The following is a 17,374-nucleotide window of genomic DNA, read 5'->3' on the forward strand; positions in this document are numbered from 1 at the left end:
TCTTGACTGTGTCCCTGTGTGGCTGGGAGGATATCCTGATTGTCAAAGTCTTGCTGCCTGACTGAGCTGCACGTTTAGATCCTTTTGAATCTAGTTTTCCTTTTTCACAGTGAAAATACTTCTTCAATGGCTTCCACATGCCCAATATTCTGTTGAGGCACACCCCAAGTGATACCCATCTTGTATTAACAAATTGTAGAATTTTTTTTTTTTTTCATACAATCCTTGAAACTTTTTGAAATGTTGTTTTCTGCTTGCACTTTTGTCCAGAAAATAGTAGATATCTATCAATATATCAGAAACTGGGCAGGGCAGTTCTTTGGAAGCTTTCTGGGCAGCAATATTCATGAGGTAGGCACAGCCCATGAAGTAAATGCTAGGCTGTCGTCTTGAGATGTGTCCCATCACACCTTTACCTATACCAGACATAACTGAGGCATTGTCTGAAGAAAAACTAAGACAGTTTTCCCATGGAATTTTCCTCTTTGTCAGTTCGTGGTTCAAAAGCTTGAAAATGTTCTCTCCTGTTGAAGCTTCTTTCTGTTCCACCATTGTCAAAAGAGAACAAACAATTTTCCCAAGCAAAGGGTCAAGATATACAACCACTGGATACAGTTTTGAGTCATCCATATCTGTGGATCCATCTGAGGCGAAACTGTAAACACTGTTAGTAAGTATGCTTGAAGTCATTTAGTCATCTTCACAACACAACATTTGTACAATGGCTGTAGTTTTGGTTCTAGCACAGCCATATTTTTTTGCTATATCAGAGTCTGGGAACATTTTTCTGAATAGATGTCCTGCATGACTGGCTACAGCTAAAGGTAAATTATGAGCAATGACAAATTGCGTAAACATTACTCCTGCATTTATGGTTTCATATTCTGAATTCTTACTCATAAATGTCGTTATCTGCATCGTTTTTGTCTTCCCCTCAGCCTTTTATTGGCGAGATGCCGATTTTGTATGTCTGGAACAATCGTTTATCCTGCCATGCGCCACAGAAAAATCGATGTGACAAACTGTACAAAACACATAACTATCACTGACTTTTGATGCAATGACTGGATAATTTGCACTATACTCTTTCCTAAATTTTTGATTCACAGTTTTAGTCCTTTTAGATTTGCCAGAAACAGAACAATCTGGTAAACGAGGCCTCTTTTTTTCCCATCTTGTGAACGAATGAGAAATACCCATCTACGCGAGCGCTGATTTGCTGACAAGCACTGATGATGTAACTATGGATTTCCTCACGTACCCAGTATGGAGAAGCACCGCACTCAAACTATTGGTAGACGTTGGAGATACAAATATTTCTTATTTCAAGCACAAACATGATTATCACAAGTAGCCATTTGGACTATGTCTTTTATTTTTTATCAAAATTTATTTGTACCTCACTAGAAATTTTCTTTTCACCCCTTTCAAGCCCTGGGGGAACAATTTATCACTTTATTGTATAGGCCTATATAATAATTTGGGAGTTGCAACAAGTCATAATATTTGTCTGTATGAGAGTTTTGTCATAATGTATACACCAAAATCGTAATGATTATGCTCAAATCATAATGGTTGGCATCTCTGCTAATATATTAGCAGCAAAAGATAAGAAGGCAGCTAGTCATCACTACCTATTGTCAACTCTTATGCTACTCTTTTACCAATGATTAGTGGAATTATTATTTTATATTTTTATTTAGTGACTTCACATTATCAGTAAAATAAAGGAGGGTTAAGTGTCATCAACAGTCAACAGCAAAAAATATTTATTCTTTTTTTATTATTATAAAAGTAACTAAAATGTAAAAAGGGGATCTCTTTAGATTAGTTAATGTTAAATGAGGTAAAATATATAATAACATAAAAATTTTTCCTGAGGCTTGTACGTGAGTTGCTACTGGATGATGTAATTTCATTTGTTTGTTTGTTTTGAATTTCGCACAAAGCTACTCGAGCGATATCTGCGCTAGCTGTCCCTAATTTAGTAGTGTAAGACTAGAGGGAAGGCAGCTTGTCATCACCACACATCACCAACTCTTGGGCTACTCTTTTACCAATGAATAGTGGGATTGACCGTAACTTTATAACACCCTCACGGCTGAAAGTGTAAGCATGTTTGGTGTGACCGAGATTCAAACCTGCGACCCTCAGATTACGAGTCAAACGTCTTAACATGCTTGGCCATGCCGGGCCCAAAATCTGATGTTGTTGTTTTCATTGTTTTGAATTAAGCACAGAGTTACACACTGGGCTATCTGTGCTCTGCCCACCATGGGTGTCAAAACCCGATTTTTAGCGTTGTAAGTCCACAGACATATTGCTGAGCCACTCGGGGGCAAAAGTGTGTGCGTGTTTTCTTCTAGCAAAGCCACATTGGGCTATCTGTTGAGCCCACCCAGGGGAATTGAACCCCTGATTATAGCATTGTAAATCTGCAGACTTACCGCTGTACTAACGGGGGGAAAAAACCACATCCGCTGATCTGCTGAACTCAGCGATGGGAATCGAACCCTCTGATTTTAGAGTTGTAAGTCCATAGACTTACAGCTGTACTAGTGGTGAGCTATGTAATTTGATAGCACAAGTTCCACATTTCCCAAGTGATTTACAGCTTATAATGCTGCTAATAGTAGTTAGACACAGTTCAAGGAGCAATAAAAAAAATAGAATTCAAGTACAAACAGTTCACTGAAAAATATTATTTCTTTTGTATTTGAAAACACAATTTTATTGAAAGAGAGCAAAATTTTGTGAAGACATTCATATAATATTAAAAATTAGTAATTCCAAAACTATAAAGATTTTAAACAAGCACAAAGAGGTCAGATTGGTCAGGCAAATCACATTGAGAGAGTTAATCATAATATTTCGCAAATGGCAGTTCAGTACTGTATATTAAATGTGGTATAGCACAACTGATCACCACCCGGAAAGCACCATGATGGTCCTATAGACTGTCTGAGAAACAGAACTTCTCATATGTCTAAGGGCTGACACCGACAGGCAAACTCCATTAAGTAAAATATCTTTCTCCAAACAGTCCCAGTGAGAAACCAGCCATAGTCTTACACCATGGATCAGGAAAAACCATTCTCTACTAAATCAAGCTAAAAATAAACAGAAGAGGAGTAAGACAGCCAGGAAAGAGATGGCACAGCATCTCGTCATAGATATCACTGGACAAATGAGGAGGAAACTAAAGTTACACCAGTATAAAGAGACAATTATAATAATAAAGATGATCAGCCTGATAAGTAAGAGGCAATCTCTCTGATGACTTGATAGCAAAGAAGGTGAGTTAAGAAATGAAAGTGATAAGAAAAGGTCACTTCAGCTGTTTGACACAAAAATATATCATGTAATATCATGAATATCTATTTTATTTTCCAGCTGCTTTAGGTTTGTGAAAGCGATACAAATATATTATTAAAATAATTTATGTCACTTTTACAAATACAAATCCCTCTTGATTATCTTGCTTACTGTTGCTTACGGCACATTGAAGGCTTTTTCCATTGATCTTTCTGTTCATAAATTCTCATCTCTTACTAAATACTGCATGTTTGCTTACTATGTTCTGAGTAGAACCTGCTGAAGGTCTTTCCTTGATGACTTTAGGTTCTAAAATAGATCTATATTCCTTTCTTTTCAATACAATCAATATTAATATCCTCATTTTGGAAATTTTATATCCTTAATCTGAATACATCTTTTATGATCTGAATATATCAATACATCATGTTAGAAAGGACTGTTATATATCTTTCCCCAAAGTAATAAATTTTTCATTCACAAAATTCCAAGCAATATCACAATTTAGTTTTGATAAATGCCATTCCATATCAGTTGTGGTTTTCATGTAATTTGCTAATTTGCATATTTCAAATAATTCAAATATAAAGTACATTACCTCTGTATCATAGTGTTTACTAAATGTATTATTTCTAAAATGAAAAAAATGTATACATAATTAAAAACATAAATTAAAGATGGAAAAAATTCAATTCATTTAAATCTATTATGAATGTACAAACTAACTAAAATAATTGTTCATACTTACCAAGTTTTTTATGCAATAACCTGGAGAAAGAAAAAATATTACAATAAGATATTAATATAACTTGAAAGTTATATAGTATAAGCAAGAAAACTGTCATCAAATCAAAGACAAAAACTTGTCAACTTCAAAGATGTATCCTAAATGTTCTTTTATTAATACTGCTTAAATGTTTGATTTGTATTACTTGAAGATAATATGAAACTCATTAATCAATCCACATAAACGGAAACAGCAATAGGGGTTAAAATACACCATTTCTAATTATATTTTTAATGCTGTTTGAACAAACACATTTTGACATCAGCTATTAGTTTTTTAATAGAATTCTTTACCTGAAGTTATAATCTTATATTAATTCAAATTATGTGTGTTAGTCTGCAAGCTCTCCAACACATTTACAGAGCAATCAGAACCAAACTTGGCAGACAAACATGGGAAGAGTGTAAATCACACCCAGAATGTCATCCAGGCATAATGAGGTATCTAGAAGTAGGTTTGCTAGGATAATAAACACAATTATGACATGGGATTTTCCATTCTTGGTTTAATTCAAGATCCTGGGATACTAATTTTTAAATATTTTCGTACTTCCACTCACCAACTAGCACAATTAAACTTCACACACAGAAACTTTACTTTTACTCTTGACTTGATTTAAAATCCATAAAAGACAAATTACCACAGGTGGGCGTCACTGTCATAAAAGTTTTTTTTTTATGAAGCTCAAACCCCCTTGGTATATTAACAGATGTAATTTAGAATAGAGGAGGATCCTATTTGGCACTTTGGGCCTCTTAATTCCCCAGTAAAATGTGAGTACTTTATGCTGGTCTTATTAAGCTTTCTTAATACTTTTCATATTCTAATATAGAATATTACTAATTTCTTCAAAACAAAGTATAATACTTTAGTTGGTTTTAAAAGACTATATAAATTAATTAGTTCAAAGAAAGAAAGAACTGCTTCTTAAAATAACAGATCTAACAATTTCAACAATGCACAAATGTTTAACAAGTGAGAAATTTGGGCTGTGCAGGCTTTTACATTCTGTAGCTGTATGAACCAGTTTAGGATATTTTTAAAGAACACATGCCTCAATTTCAAAGTAACCAGGAGCTTAAAAATTAAATATGTTGGATGAGGCAACAATTACTTCTCCATGAGATATATATCTAATGAAAATACATTTTTTAACACTGTTGGTTAATATTCATAGTACAACTAAGTAGCCAAGACTGAAAACTCATGCTACCTAACAAAGAGTGTGGGAAAGTTTTACCAATTTACATTTTAACAGTTCACTGCAAATACAAAATAAATATGCATATACAACTTGCAGAACAAACATACACACTACATAGTAATTGCTGAAAATCGTTTAATTGTACCAAAAAGTGAAAAGTTTATAAAAATTCCCCAAACAAAAAATAAACTACAAGCAATAGCATTTTGCCATAGAAATAATAACAAAGAATTAACTGACAACATCTCACTTCCAACAAGAATGCCCAACAGCATCTCAGAAATATTCATGTACATTTTGAACACACCATTTAAATCACCACATGCTCATCAACCTTATATAGGGGTGAGATATGTTGACGATGCATTTATTTTATTGAGCCCGTGAAAAAGAAGATTTCAAAATCTTTTGTGCTTATCTGAACAGCCAATTTGAGAGCACATACAATTTTCAATAGAACCTGAAATTGGCCACACTTTTCCGTTCCTTGACGTTTTGATCCACAAAAAACGTGGACTTGGAAAATTTGACCAGTGACTCTTATTGGAAGTAGGTTCAAATAAATATCTGAAGTGTCATTCATTACATGAAATAGATGTTAAAACTGAGATTATAAAAACACTAAAATGTAGAGCTACAAGTATACAAAGAACTTATAAACATCTTTAGAATACTTCATAAATAAAATACAACAGTTCAGTGTTTGTTATATAGTCCATCTGTCACAATTACTAATGAATCAGAACAAAAAGAAAAATGGCATTTTTCTGTGTGAATCCTTACACAGCAGACCTGGAAGAAAACATTTGTAGGATAATGAATAAATTTAAGTTTTCTTAAGCCCTTCTACACTATGAAACAGTCTTTTGAAGGCAAAATTCCTACTTCCCAGTCCTCTCTAAAGAATATGAGTTATAGTACTTAGTGTGAGTGTAATATACAATACACTGGGGAAACACAACGCCCATTACAGGTAAGGTCCTAAGAACATCAAAGACACCAGCTACAACTCTTCACATTCAGGAATATGACCATATAACAGATCTAAAAATTCCAAAATAATAGAGAGTTAAAAAAAACACCACCAAAATGTGGAAATGTTAAAGAAGCTATTGTTATCTATGCACAAGACAGTGAACCACCAGTGGGTATTAATTAAAACAATAGACAACAACTACTCAATAGTACATGGACACCACTAATAAAAGATATAAAGTATATTATTTATTGTGGTTTCAATGTTAAACTGAACTTTTAATTTTACAATGTTTTATTTGAATATGAAAAATTCCTTAATTTTAATGTGTCTATATAATACACATAACAGTATTACTCCTATATTTATTACATGCAAGCAATACATTTATGTTTTATATTAATCATAATTCTCTGTGTAATATCAGTTATTGTTATGACAGTTACCTAGATACCCATTTTAAAACAGTATTCCACAGTTTAACATCTTTTACCACTCAATATGTTGTTGTCTGATGAATGCTCTGTAAGAGAGCAGAAAGTTTGTAAATAAATTTATTTTTACACAAAGATAAGTCCACATATACTTCTACAAATTATGTTGATCAATCATGTAAATAAATCAAATAATCAAAATTACAAATTATCATTCCTGATTATTATCGTTTTTCATTATTTAAACAATGGATTGATCAAAATTTAGACAATATCAACTGTCCCAGAAATAATCAAGCATTTGAAATTAATGTTTCTCATTGTTGTCACTTCTGACAATCAAATAATCAAAATAACAATTAAATTGGTTGTTGCAAAAATAACCTTTTTTTTTAACTCATACATACCATGGTTTAATGAACTCAAATTATAACTCAAATGTAATGAACTAATACAGCCATTAATAAATCTCGCACCTATAACATCAAATATAATATTAAGCACTACTGTTCAATATAGAATATTTTTTGTTAATGACATTTAGGTATTAATGAAACTAGTTCTCTTCAAACTTAAACAGCTACTGGCTACTGACTTACGTGTTATATTTCAAGCAATCATCTGATTTAGTTGATGATATATCACTTGTATCACTATCATCCTTTAAAAGTTGTCTTTTACTTCCATGTTTTGATAAACCTGAATTTCAAAAAAAACAAACAAACCTGTCAGAGCATATCAATCATTTCTAAATGTTTCATACCACACTTAAGCAAATGAAATAATGAGAGTACTAATGTGTATGTTAAAGTATAATATTTCTAAAAGAAAACATAGCATGCAGCTTCTTTCCCATGACAGACATAACCGAGAAAATATATAACCCATTATTTCATGTATTCCTTTTAACGACATCCTATTTTAACTTTTTATTTTTTTAAGTTTCATGATATAAAACACTGAAAGATCATCTGAGAGCTGACATAATTATACTATGGTAAGTTATAATTCCAATGTTTTAACTTAGATATTAACAAAAAGGATCACAATGTTGAGGTTGAAAAGTTTATAAAAATATACCAAGGATACACAAGACTAATCCAGAGACATTATTAAGTTCAAGTAACTTTAACAAGTGGAGACATCAGATTAACAAAAATAATATGACATTCAATTACTAACTGGAAGTGAATCAATAACTGTTTAGTTTTCAATTTGTAATGCAATGAAATACTTGGATCATTACTAGTTAATGTGTATTCTGATTATTCAGTTATTTCATCAGTTAGACAGGAAAATGTACAATTATTACTAACCAGGAATTTCCATTTGAACATCATTTGTACACTTAGGCCTAAAAAATACAATATTGAATATGCTTACAGAAACGTTAATGATAAAATATACCAATCCCTTATTGTTAGGTGAACTTCAATTTCAATGATTTCAGAAAATAACTCAATAGGACCTGCCCTTTGAAAAAACAACCTCACAACATTAGTATCAGAAGATAAAACAGAAATGTGAACATACTCAAAGTTGAATTTCAATTGCTTGAAATGATGATCACATGGGAAAAAAGTGAAATAAAAGCATCATTGGAGATAATGAAATTATGGTCTCTCTTGTGCTTGTATACCAAGAGTAACAGTTACTGCTGTAAAATCTGTTACTGTAGGACTAGCTGGCCAGTTCAGAACTGAGAAAAATTATGATGAAAAGGTACAATAAAAAGCATTCCAGATTCATTTTGAAGACAAATATTGTCCTGACCTGAAAATGTATTTTTGATAGATACCTCTCACATAGAAAACTATATTCCCCATGGATCTGCCTCAGGTTTTTGTATGCCACTAGCTTTCAGGCAACTCCACCTAAATTCACAAGATTTCTTAAGAAGTGCACAACTACACAATATCATCATTATACAGAAAAGAAAAAGCCCTTCACCAATCAGAGGGTGACACAGCTTCTCTATGGACTAACTCTCTTTATAATTATGTACTTACGATTTTCACTCTATAACAAAACAAAGAATACAAAGTTGAACTGGAAGTGGGAAGGAAAGATGGAAAGTATGTGAGGAGGTAAGTATCTATCAGAAATACATTTTCAGAGAAGGATAATTTTTAATTTTGAGGTAATACACATTTCTGCACACAGACAGCTAGAATCCCACATTGAAGGGACTTGAGCAAATATTACCTAGATAAGCTCTCTTCATAAAGCACCCAAAGGAAACCCCATGATGTGTAATTCCAAATTGCAGAATCTCCAAAACAGCACACTCATGGAAGACGCATCTTATCCTACCAGATTACTTTTTTTTTTTTTCCCCTGCTTTGGAAGGGAAAAAGTGGCAAACAAATCCCATGTTTCACAAGTATGGGTGGAAAAAGAACGTGGCCTTCTGAATACTTGCACAAAAGAACTCTGAGAGTGAATTTGTGTAAAGTGGTTGGGGTGCATTCAAGTTGTACCTAGTGGTCACCTCAACTCTACCATCAGACTTGTTGAACTAACACCAACTGCAAAAGGAAGTTACAAGAATTATTAGTGCATATTTTTCTTAATTCTACTATTAAGCTCCTGGATGGATGGTTGTTTGATTTGGTGTTTTATGGCACAAAGCAGCTAAGCTATCTGTGCCAAACATCCAGTAAAAAGTTAAAATTAAAGGAAATTTAGTAAAATTCATAAAAGGAAATTAAGGTAAAACAAAACAAAGTGTAAAAAAAAAAAAAAAAATGTTTACATCTAGTCTACAATGTTAAGAGAAAAACTACAGTAATACAAGCTGAAAAGGACTTTCTGTAGCACAATTGTAATTATCATAACTTGCCACGAAGACTAACAGGTAAGTACAAAAACCACCGCCAGTCACCTGAAGTTGGCTTTTCCAGTCCTGGTTTCGAGAATTCTGACATTACAGCTTTTTTCTAATTTTAAATCCAACTAGATGGACTGTGAGGGAATCACTTTAAAAAAGGTCTAATGTATAAATTAAAAAACTTAAATGACATTAAAAAGATTAATCGCCTTTAAAAAACTAAAAACATATCCAAGATGGACAGTGTCACCATCACCAATAACACTGTCTAACATTATGGATAAACCTTGGGACAGAACATGTTTAAAATGGTGCTGTCGTTGAGAGTCATAAGGATGACAAGAAAGTAAAATGTGGCTTATTGTGACCTGAGTGTTACACAGACTACACATTGGTGCATTGGTGCCAGATAAAAGAAAACAATGAATTAAAAAACTGTGACAAATGTGTAGTTTAGTTAGAACAACTTCCTCTTTCCGATCCTTACGGAAGCAAGACAGCCAAAGTTCAATACAGGGTTTTATTTGAAAGAGCTTGTTTTCATGTTCTCATTCCAAGTCGACTGCCAGTTGGCACAGAGCCGAGCCTTGAATACAGGACCATAGTCCATGAATGGAACAGCCACAGCTGTGATAGTGCCAGAGCAGACAGATTCAGCTGCGGTGTTGGCGAGTTCATTCCCGTGAATACTAGTGTGGCCTGGTATCCAGAAAAACTGGACAGAAGCGAATGTTAAAGAGAAATTGGTCAGTCAGTTTTGAATATCGGTGAGAACAGGGTGTGAACTAATGTAGTACGATTCCAGGGCCACTAGAGAACTAAGGAGTCAGTATAAATAGTGCAGTTTCATAATGCTGAACATCTATGTGATCCAGGGCAAGAGAAATGGTGTACAGTTCAGCAGTGAACACAAAAGCTGTAAAAGGGATTCTGTGCACAACCACTGAACCACAATAAACCATGGCAGAGCCCACACAGTCACCTGATTCTGAACCATCTGTATAAACAGGAATGAAAGGATGGTTCAAAAGATGTTCAGTAAATAACATACAGTATTTCCAATTGGGAGTGTCTGCTTTTCTCAGATGACTTAAAGATAGGTCACATTTGGGGACTGTAAGAAGCCATGGTGGGATGGGCTGACCAGTGGATACAGCATTGTTATTCAAGGACAGACCCAATTTATCCAACTGCACCTGGATATGAAGGAAAAAGAAGCAATGGCAGATCGTCTGTTCTGAAAAAGCATGACCCATTGAGGAAGGAAAACACAACCCCAGGTGGGATGCTCTGGTAAGGAATGAAGTTTCAAAGCATACAGTAGAAAGACAGTTGCAAACAGCAGAGGTGTAGAGGGGGTCCATGAGACTGTGTGTATAAGCTCTGGACTGGGGAAGCATGGAAAGCTCTGGTGCAGAGCCAAAGTCCCTGATGATGAACGGGAACCAGCGTCTTTAACGCTGAGGTCTTGCAAGAGCCATAGACCAGTGATCCATTGTCTAGTTTCAATCGAATAAGAGCACAATATATCTTTAGCATAGAACATCGATCCACTCCACAAATGGTGAAAGAGAGGACACAGAGGATGTTCAGTGCCCTTGTACATTCGACCCGTAGCTGTTTGATGTGTGGTATAAAGGTCAGCTTACAGTCAAACATAAGCCCCAAGAACTTTGTCTAAGGGACCACAGGCAACACAACTTAACTGATACAGAGTTCAGTAGCAAAGTGAATACCCCATTAGTGGCAAAAGTGCATGCAAACGGTTTTAAAGAGAGAGAAATTAAAGCCGTTTGCTGTGGGTCCACTTCAGTAAATGATTGAAAGCAGTCTGTTGCTGCCCCTGAGATGTGAAAGTCATTGACAAAGCCCATTTGCAACAGTGAAAGGGAGTTGTTCAGTGATGGCATTAATCTTTATACTGAAAAGTATGACACTCAAAACACTGCTCTGAGGGTCTCAAAGTTCCTGTAGAAAAGAACGGGAAAGTGTCGAACCCAAATGAACTACAAATCACCTGTCACAAACATTTTTAATAAAAATGGGCAAATGGTCACGTAACCCATATATATATATGGAAGTCTTGCAAAATGCCATACCTCCATGTTGTATCACAAGCCTTCTCAATTTCAAATAATATTGACACAAGATGTCATTTGAAAAAGGCTTCTCTGATAGATGTTTCAAGCCGAATCAGGTAGTCCACTCTAGAGAGCTGTTGTTGGAACCCACACTGGGTGGGCAAAAGGAAGTTGCTTGATTCGAGGAACTAAACACAATGAGCATTAACCATCCTCTCTTAGGTCTTACAGAAACAGCTCATCAAGGCAATTGGACAGTAGTCTGAAGGAATCTTGGGTTCCTTCCCAGGCTTAGGGAAAGGTATGACAATAGCCTGGCACTAGGCATCAGGAAAAACATTCTCCTGCCAGATCCAGTTAAAAATAATCAGAAGAATGGCAAGAGAAACAGGAGATAGATGGCAAAGCATCTCATAGTGTATATCATCAGGTCCAACTGAGACCCAGACCGATGAAGGGCCAGTTTGAGTTCCACTAGAGTAAAGGAATGATTATAGTCATAGAAAAAACCAGCTCAAATGGAAAGAGGTGATCACTCTGCCCGAGTCTTGATGGCTGAGAAGGTGGAGGATGAAGCAGGAGTGCTAGATATACCCAGCATATGGTTTCACCTTGAGTATCTACGATGCTCCAGGTATCAGCTACTTCCTGGCAATCAGCGAGCAAGATTGAGAGGGGAATAGAATTATATTGCCCACTGACCTTTCAAATCTTGTCCCATATGACTTTGGAACTGGTACTAGAAGATATGCTGGTTGTGAACCTAATTCATAATTCCTTCTTGATTCATCAACTTTTTTAACCATGGAGGTCAAAAGACTTTTCATTTGTTTTGAGAACAATTTTTTGGAGGCACAGAGAGATCCATCTGCACTCCCACAGTAGAAGTGGGATGAAGTGCAGCAGCTTACATCCGAGATGAAGTGGTGGAGAGCAACTTTTGAGCCTCAGGATAAGTAATGCTATGAATCGTTTTCAAATTCTGCACCTCATTTTCTTCCAATCATTTAGGGCAGGAACAAAAGTAGGATGAGTGAGAGCCATTGCAACTGATGCAATGAGGGTCCATTTCACACTCATAGGAATCGTGGTCCTTGCCACCTCAACGAGCACACGTCAAGGAACCATGACATGACTTCTTTGAGTAATCAAACTGCTGACACTGGAAACATCGGAGAGAGTTTAGAATGTATGGCCATACCCTGCAATAAAGATAACCTACCTTTATAGTGGCCAGTGGATGTAGTGAAGTAAACATCAAAATTAGGACTTTGGTCAGCATCATAATCCCATCTGTGTGAGTAGAGATACGTCTCACTGCAGAAACTCTGAGTGGAGAAACGACAAGAATCTCTGACTCGGGAATGTTCTTCAAGTCCCTCTTAACAATAACTCCTCCTGATGAATTCAAAGTAGCATGAGGTGTAACCTCAATAGGTATATTCCCAATTAGCTTCGAATGCAAGAGGAGTACACTGTATTGAGGTGTGGATGTTTCCACCAATATGTCACCAAATCGAAGCTTCTTTACTGACTTTGGAGAGCCAGCAAGTCCCTCTAGTCCCTTCTGAATGAAAAAGGGAGACATTTGCCATAAATGTCTGAAAGAGAATGTAGTATAAGAAAATAAAGTACAACAGGTGTTACAGATGTTGAAGATTGCTGCTCAGAATCTTCAAGACGTGGTTCTTTATCTATGGACTATTTTTCACTATTTTATTTAAGCTTTTATTTGGAGGATCCATAATAGAAAAAGAAATATTTCGGTGCTCAGTGACCCCACCACCATGAAGCCCTATGAGGGGATGCACTACAATGCCACATATGGATACTGCAACAATGCCAGGGTTTCATGAGCACTATACCCAGACACCATCATAAGATACACTGTTCACAACACCTGTTCAGAACATCCAACACTGGCACTTACTTGACCCTAGCCCAAGTAGACTAGCCAAATGACCCAAGGGAGGCCACCCCAAGGCTGTTAATTTACAGGAATTCAAGGCCAAAGGGGTATGTTAGGGTTGGACCCCTCAACCACCAGGATCCTCTCCTTCCCTTCACAGGTCACCATGCACGGCAAACACGTGGGTGGATGTTTAGATCCCAGAGGAGGTAAACTGAAAGAACAGAACCTTCCCTGGGAAGTTCCCTCACCACATACAGAATTCCATACCAAGGGGACTTCTGGATGAGCACCAGCTGCAAGAGGAGAACATGGAAGTCATAACATAAAGTGCATAATGAGAAAAGTTCATGCACTGACTGGATAGCATAGAAGGTGACTGAAGGAGAAGGGCATTTGTGTATTTTGCTCACTTTGACTCTACTGAGCAAATGCAGACTACAGGAGGAGGGCACAGTATTGTATGAAGTGATTTTGGCATGTTGATAGCATAAGTATGTGAGGAGTGGATAGCCACAAACTGGTAAGTGGTAAGAGACTTCTTTGCTTTACCTGAGAAAAGAAAAGAGAGGGGAGGAAATGATAGTGGAGAAACCCAGAGAAAATGCCCAGATTCCCATCTATCCTGTTTCACCTGGAAAGGTGTTTTGTTGTTGTTTTTTTTTTTAATACTGGAGACAGTTCAAGGGGTGACCTTATAAACCTAATCTGAGAAGCTAGCAAGCACAAGCTATGGAATAATTATGGTTTAGATCAAATTGTATACAGGTATCAGAATATACCAGAAGGATAAATCACAAGTGGTTTTGCAGAACACCACATCTCAACAGTGGGCATACATGAAGCTAGGTCAGATAGTATGAACACTTTCTATTATCCTGGCTCATTGCAACATTTTGGGAAATAAAGTGTACCCTGGGAAGCACCACCAGCTACCTGACAGGATGCTGGAAACAATACTATAAATCAAAGAGGAATGTACCTACCTACCCAAAAATGGTGAGTTGAATGTATGATGGCAAACAGAGGCAGGCAGCAACCTGCAGTAAACAAGACAGCCAGATAACAGAGAAAGTGAGCATTAAAGTTATGCAAGATAGCCAACACACCAGCTTGAATAATCTCGTCCAGTGGCCATTGGAAATAAGTAGCAAAAGGAATAACAAATAGAAAATTCCAGTTCAACAGTCAATGGACTGAACTAATCCAAACATTAATAAAGAAAGATAAGATTCTTTGATGAAAGACGTTGGAGCAAGAGTGTATAATTAGCAGAGGAAGAGAAGGATGGATAGGCAGACAGCATAGAAGAGAGAAATACAGCTAAACAGTCCAAAGAGGTAACCACCAAGAGGAAATGGCAAAGTCTCCACTCAAAGTCAGTATCCAAGGTAATGGCTGGAAAGGTGGGTGAGTATCAGGACAAGTATAAAACCAGACCAGGTTAAAGGCAACAACAGCAAGGTCAAATAAATCAGAAAGAACAAGCATGAAAGTGAGAGGGTGGGGCTAGATAACAATGAGTGGAGCTCTTAAGAGAGTAGCCCCAATAAAAACTGAGGGAGAAGAGATATTCTGTGAGAAGAGCCTGGTTTAGCCAAAAGAGGTGGTCTGCAAGTTGGTTCATAGTAGCTGATACATGGCAGATAAGAAAATCAACCTGTGTAGAATCAGTCCAAAAAGAAAGGTACAGGAATTGAAAGCAAAGGGTTCTGGACTGTGTTATCCTAGGAGTCAACTGATGAAGGGCTAAGAATTTGACAGAAAGGAACAAGGAAATGATCCACTAGGAAAGACAATAACAGGATCATGCATAAAAGTCTATTAGCAGCTTGAGGACATACATACATAGAGTGAATCCACATAAAGTCTATGTGTCAAAGGCAAAGTTGATGATCAAGAATGCTCCCACAGAAGGAAACAGATATAGATCTGTAATACGTGTGTGGCTTAAGGTAATGGAACACAAAAAATAATGTATTGATCCAGCCGTCTGTACAAATACTGAAATGGAAATCCACTGGGGACCCCTGGTCATGCAAGGACCACTGAAAAGGATACGTATGTGTGTGACCCAAAGGAATATGCAGTCCACATGAAACTATGGTCACCAAATATTAAACTTCACTGTAAGTAAAATAGGCATAAATCCTTGTGACTGCAAGTTTTATAGCTTACAGGTACATGGGAGAAAGTTGATCCCAGAAGAGAATAAGTAGAAAAATTGGTGGAAGTGATGAGAAGCACAACCTTTAAAATACACTGAACATTGGCAGGAGCAGAAGAAAAAAGGAAACAAGATAAGGGCAGAATGGGAGAGAATGTCTGTGTGTATGAGCAAAAATAGAAACATTCTGTGTGAATAGAAAAGTGACAGAAGCTCAAACTATGACAGCCAGGCACCAGTGATGTTTCCATCATGTTATTTCCCATTATGATGGAAACATCGCTGATGAGTTCAATGGGTCTAACAAAGAGAGAATATGAAGTTACAAATTAAAAGGTGAGGAACCAGGAGTTAAGACAACGTACAAAGTGGAAGGTTGGGGGGATAAGAGTAGAAACAATGTATGAAATTCAGCATTGATAACATAAATTGTTAGCTTGTTACTCAATGAAATCAAGAATACCAACAAATTACAGAGCAAATAAAGGTGATATGGAAAGGGATCCAAGGAGGAGGAAAAAAAAGTTGATCTTCAGATGGAAGAGTATCTCTATTCAACAACCCCAAGAAGGTAAATGAGAAGGGAATGGTAAAGTGGAACAGTCACAGTGAAGAAGCAAAAGGAAATAGAATCACTTGCAAATTTCACTGTGAGACTGTGAAATGTCTCAGACTGAAAGTGATGAGAGGAGAGGTAAAGATGTGTGATAAAAAATGATCAGGTAAAAAAATTACTAGTAGGTACTGGAGGGTAAAAACAAAGCGAATGGTGTCCCTCTAAAGGTAAAGTCATTCTCAAAGGTAAGAATCACAAAAGAAGATGGAGAAAGCCTAAAAATCAAGGAATAATAAGATGAAGTATACAGGAATTGTAAAGCGTGGTGTTGCAAAAAATTGGTTCAGGAATAGTAAATGCAATGAGTTAGGGTTAGGATTAAGAAGCAGTAAAAATTAAAAATAAAACAACATAGGAAGCAAAATAGAATGGTGCATCCTTTATAAATCAAAGTCAAAGAGTAAAAGAAAGTTGAATTTTTTTCCATAGGGAGAGAAGTTCTTAAAGCTTAAACTGGTGAAGAAACAATCAACTTCATCCTCCTTATTCACCCCATAAATGAAGAGAGAGGAAACCAGAAGAAAGGACTGGAGCTGAATAAGGGAACCAACTATCTAATTCACAATGGCTTCCATGTCATTCCAGAGAATGTCCCTTCATAACTGTTATACAACCAGTGACAGGAAATTAGTCACTCATACAAGTAACAGGACTTAAATGAATGAATGTTCCTAATTTGAACAAAAAAAGAAGGAAATTAAGTTCCCTAAACATCACAAATCCCTGAACTTGACAATAAAACAAATATGTCTGATGTGTTCAGTGCTGGAAAATAGAATTAAGATCACAAGTGCAAAATCATAAAGGAGGTTACTGTACAGAGAGGCTGTGTCACCTTTTAATTAATGGAGGGTTTTTACTGCATAATAATATAATAAAGTAGCTACATTTATGAGAAACGTTACAAGTTTAGATGAGAAACACCTGACAAAAGTAGCATACAAATCTATAAGACAGACATAGAGGAAAGAAAACTTTCTGTTTGCAAAGATGTATATTACCTCTGATATCATTCCCACATTGAATGCACAAGAGTAAACCACACGTTTCAGGTC

At 36.1% G+C, this 17,374-nt stretch overlaps 1 protein-coding gene across 10 annotated transcripts in view; it reads right to left on the minus strand.

The window, feature by feature from the left end:
• Positions 1–17,374, minus strand: part of Blos3 (Biogenesis of lysosome-related organelles complex 1, subunit 3) — a 58,231-nt gene that overhangs the window by 25,976 nt on the left and 14,881 nt on the right. For all 10 annotated transcript variants that reach the window (XM_076516417.1, XM_076516415.1, XM_076516414.1 and 7 more), the window contains exons 4-5: positions 7,316–7,415; positions 4,064–4,083 (exon numbers count right to left, since the gene is read on the minus strand). In XM_076516417.1, the coding sequence (XP_076372532.1) occupies positions 4,064–4,083; positions 7,316–7,415 (120 nt within the window). The remainder of the gene's footprint in view (positions 1–4,063; positions 4,084–7,315; positions 7,416–17,374) is intronic.

Source organism: Tachypleus tridentatus, chromosome 7, assembly GCF_004210375.1.
Source record: "Tachypleus tridentatus isolate NWPU-2018 chromosome 7, ASM421037v1, whole genome shotgun sequence".
In the NCBI taxonomy this organism is placed as follows: domain Eukaryota; kingdom Metazoa; phylum Arthropoda; class Merostomata; order Xiphosura; family Limulidae; genus Tachypleus; species Tachypleus tridentatus.